General features: G+C 39.5%; 1 protein-coding gene across 1 annotated transcript; it reads left to right on the top strand.

The window, feature by feature from the left end:
• The first annotated feature begins 832 nt into the window (after positions 1-832).
• Positions 833-4,255, top strand: six6b (SIX homeobox 6b). Its single transcript, XM_042747062.1, has 2 exons — positions 833-2,316; positions 3,532-4,255. The coding sequence occupies exons 1-2, from the start codon at positions 1,745-1,747 to the stop codon at positions 3,695-3,697; spliced, it is 738 nt and encodes a 245-aa protein (XP_042602996.1). The 5' UTR covers positions 833-1,744; the 3' UTR covers positions 3,698-4,255.
• Positions 4,256-4,621: the final 366 nt, after the last annotated feature.

The following is a 4,621-nucleotide window of genomic DNA, read 5'->3' as shown; positions in this document are numbered from 1 at the left end:
TATTATTATTATTATTATTATTATTTTGTTTCAAATAACTAATATTATTTTGTTTTGAGAAATAACTTTCTGTTAATGGTGTGCAGGTTAAATTGTGTTCGAGGTAATGGGGCAAATCTAGATCTTGATGGTGTAAAGAAGGATCAGTCTCCGTGACATGACTGCAGTGCATGAAAATGAGCAGCTTTCAGTACACAGACGGTAGTTCTATAATCAGAGCTACGGGCAGCTCATACATCATGCAGAAAGGGCCCGAAGGGTTTTCTTCAAATGAACTGTGTGGGTCTGTGAAAATAATATCAGGGGTTTTCCGTCAGAATGAACTTTCCATCGAAGCCAGCCGTGAAATAATCTGACCCGACACTTCAAACCATCTGCGTTATCCATCCGTCTTCTTATTTATTGCGAGCTGTAGCTGATACTATACCACAGTTTTTATATGATATGGCATCTCCACAAACCGCATGGGTGACAGGTTTGTTCATTGATACCCCTCTCAAATCCTTATCAATTCCCAAATGAGCTCAAAATATTTAATTGATGCAAAGGCCTGTGAAAGCTATGAGAACACTGTAGTTTAAAAATCTAAATAAAATAAATAAATAAGCAATTAAAATACCTAGGACGAAAATATTTGCTTAAAATATTTGTTTTTGCTGATTATATTTGAAATGGTCGATTAAAGCTGCTTATAAGCTGTTAATAGAGTCTTTAGCCTGCTGGTAACCAAAGATCAGCAGACTCGTGTCCACGTGCAGCTGGAAGGCGGAATGGTTTGTCCAGTTAAGACTCGTTTCATTCTAAACAGCGCGATATTAAATTTGACAGGCCAATGACTGTTACGCTGAGCTGTCAGATGTCTACAAGCTCATGTCGTTGAATGCGTAACTGAACGAATCTTTCTTAATTTGTTTCCTTTTTGTGTCAGCGGCCGTTATTCTTCACAAGCGAGACTCCGAGGCTGACGACTGATTTCTTCTCTGAAATTCCACACAACAAACGGATGATCTTATTTAATGTCATTTGTCGTTTCAATCAGAACCATTCGCGCGTCGCAATACGCTTCGTATAGTCTACGTCTGCGCTCGCGTATTCGGAACGAAAAAAAAAAAGCCAATCACGTCTTCTCCTGCGTTAAGACTATAAAAACGCCGACGAGTGACAGCTTAAATATAGCATTTCGTGAATGGTAATGGAAAGCATTCCATTAGGGTTTAAAAAATTCACAGAAACTAGTTTAGGTCGCATAAGCTTCACTTAAAAATGTGCGTAAATCACGCAATCGAGCACAATTAACCGGCGGGGATTCGGTAAAAGCAGAGGTCGCTGATGTTTACTTTCTAAAAGGCGCTGTCGATGTCTGGGAGGTGCTGAAATCTACTCGAGCTCAGTTCCGCGTGATTGGCACGCTTGACAGTGATTGACAGGAGTCGGTGGAAACTACGCAACCAATCTGCCAAATCCAATAGAAAAACAGAAGCGGGCAGCACCTCTTTTCCCTCCTCAAAACACATCTTCATTCTTGTGCTATAATCTCGTGCCCTCGAACGCTCGGTGTCTCCAACCGAGGCAGCCTCAGACCGATAGAGCGACATCTCCATTTCTCTGCATCGTCTACGTTCGTCTGCTGACCCTGGGATTGCCTTTTTGTCTGGATTTGACTGGGGGAGACAGATACAAGTCACATAAAGCACGAAGCTGTGCTTGAGGTAGAGAGGACTCCGAGGGGGAAACAGAAGCCTTCATGTTTCAGTTGCCAATCTTGAATTTTAGTCCCCAGCAGGTAGCGGGGGTATGCGAGACTTTGGAAGAGAGCGGAGACATCGAGCGTCTCGGCCGTTTCCTGTGGTCGCTGCCCGTCGCGCCCGCTGCCTGCGAGGTACTCAACAGAAATGAGTCTGTGCTAAGGGCTCGGGCTATCGTAGCCTTCCACACTGGGAATTTCCGTGAGCTTTACCACATTCTGGAGAACCACAAGTTCACCAAAGAGTCCCATTCCAAACTGCAAGCACTTTGGCTGGAGTCACACTACCAGGAGGCAGAGAAGCTCCGAGGCCGCCCGCTGGGGCCAGTGGACAAATACCGGGTACGGAAGAAGTTCCCTCTGCCTAAAACAATTTGGGATGGGGAACAAAAGACGCACTGCTTTAAAGAAAGGACCCGGCATTTACTTCGAGAATGGTACCTCCAGGATCCTTATCCGAATCCGAGTAAAAAGAGAGAGCTTGCACAAGCTACGGGACTCACTCCCACTCAAGTGGGGAACTGGTTTAAAAATCGGAGACAAAGGGACAGAGCGGCGGCCGCTAAAAACAGGTGTGTTTTTCCCCGATTTCAATCATGGGGCTTATAGTGAGCAAAAAAAAAAAAAAAAAAAAAAAAAAAATAATTATATATATATATATATATATATATATATATATATATATATATATATATATATATATATATATAGCCTATATATAGATAGATTAATCTACAGATGTGACCGGTTATTATTTGTAACTGTAGCTTAACCGGAGCAATGTGTTTTATTCTGATTAAAGCCGAAATTTGCTAGACATTTTTTTTTTTAATTTCATTTTCACTAAAATAAAGAAAAAGAAAAGACAGAAAAAACAGGTCAAAAGGGGCCGTCACACGTATAAAAAATACTTCACTTTTGACCAAAAATCAGTGGCTAGCTTTTGTGTTTATTATGGCTTGGGCCTAGTCTGCATCACTGAGTAAAAGTCATTTTCGATATGCCAAATAACAATTAACCATGACTAAAAACTGCTTAATATATTAAAGTATGGCCTTTTTAATTTTAGCCCGATAACCAATTTCGCTTGGTTCCGACAGTTAAGCTGTGAATTGAAGAAAATCTACCGTGATGTCAATAGGCTTTTTGTTATGCAAGGTGTTTGCTGGAGTGATTCGAACAAGGACCGTTACTCACAAATAGTAATAATAATAATAATAATAATAATAATAATAATAATAATAATAATAATAATTTACCTCTGTCAGATTATGTTCTAATTGTGTTTTAACTTTAAATGTAAAAGCTGACAGTAACATCGTTAAAATTGGGCTATATTTTTAAACTGTTAAAACTGATATTTTAAAATCATTCTATTTTTTTGATTAAAACTTGTTTAGACTAATAAACTAAGAATAAATGTTTCTACATTGCCATTCATTTTATTAAACAAAGCCCAGATAACCGATGTAGGCTAAACGCGCACTGGCTCTACAGATGCTCTCCCACGTCGTGCTCTTCCGGGGCATTCCGTTAGTAGGCTAAACCTGGAGCCTGGAATAAGCAGGGCATCATTTCATAATATGGTCATAGATTTCATGCATAACGTTTACAGTACGCTATTTTCATTTATTTCCAAAGTAGTTTATGTGTTCTTGCATTCATTGCACGCTTTTATTATAACAAATGCAGAAAAATCTACTGTTATTAATCACCGATTTTATTTAGCCTAGGCTAGTTTTAATAGAAAACCCTTCATCTAAACCCCAGCCTTCTTCTTTTTAAAGGTTACAACAGCAGGTGTTGTCTAATGGCTCGGTTCGGTCTCTAACTGGAGAGGATGGTGCTGTAGACCGACTGGGGAACGCGTCGAGCCCCGAAGCGAGCCTGTCGAGCAAAGCCGCAGCGTCGGCTATCTCCATCACTTCAAGTGACAGCGAATGTGACATCTAACATCGCACCATGAACCGGCCCGCGGGCTATACGGGAAGACTATGAGAACATTAACACATACGAAGGAAATCGAGACAGACAATCAGCAAGATAAACAAGCACATTAGTGCCTGCCTTAACGTATCAGAGGCCGTGTTTTTATTTTGTTTTATTTTTTATTTGGAGGCTGTTACATCAGCCCGGAATCGTGGGATTCATGGAATGCTTTATCTTTTAAAATGTAGGCTAGCCTATTTATCTTTTTGTGAGAGCAAAGTGGGGGCAAACGCGAAAAAAATACTATCTGTATTAAAACAACTTTTGTAACCGATTGCCTCAAGCAAATATGTGTCCAAATGATATTCACACTCTTTGGTAATTTTGAAAAGGACTTTATGGTGAAACATTTTACCTCCCAGGTTTTCTAAGGTGTTTACGCATTAAATTGTTGCTCTTATAGAATCGGATTTTTATTTGCTTGGTCATTTCAGTCTGGTCATTTTCGGTGTTAAACGATCCTACTTTTAGAGCATGTGCGCCGATAGTGAATTACCGCTAATAAAACTTTGATGCTCAAAGTAATCAAACAGACTTATTCTCGTCAATTACCAATAGCCTAAACCAAAGTCATGTTTAGCCTATTTCCGATAGGCCAACCATTTTGCTGATAAGCTAAAATTTTTTATTCTGTCAATTATTATTATTATTATTATTATTATTATTATTATTATTATTATTTAGTTAGCCTAGTTATTATAGCCTAAGTTGTGAGTTGGATTTTTTGTTATAGCATTAGCATATGTGAATGCATTGTGTCTGCATTCACCCTTCATTTAGGCAGACAAACCACTTGAACTTTTGCCTCTGTATACCTGGTATAAATGGTGTGAGGTCCACGCACAGCCAGTAATCGGTAAACGTAGGCTATAGTGGTGTGTTTAACCT

Source organism: Cyprinus carpio, chromosome B20, assembly GCF_018340385.1.
Source record: "Cyprinus carpio isolate SPL01 chromosome B20, ASM1834038v1, whole genome shotgun sequence".
NCBI classification, from domain to species: Eukaryota; Metazoa; Chordata; class Actinopteri; order Cypriniformes; family Cyprinidae; genus Cyprinus; species Cyprinus carpio.
Note: the sequence above shows the minus strand (reverse complement) of the source record. Positions and strands in the feature narration are given on the sequence as shown.

Bases quoted from the DNA above. Each gene is read 5' to 3' on its own strand.
- six6b (XM_042747062.1), top strand. From the start codon at position 1,745: ATGTTTCAGTTGCCAATCTTGAATTTTAGTCCCCAGCAGGTAGCGGGG. The intron at 2,317-3,531 runs GTGTGTTTTTCC...TTCTTTTTAAAG, and splicing joins GCGGCGGCCGCTAAAAACAG to GTTACAACAGCAGGTGTTGT.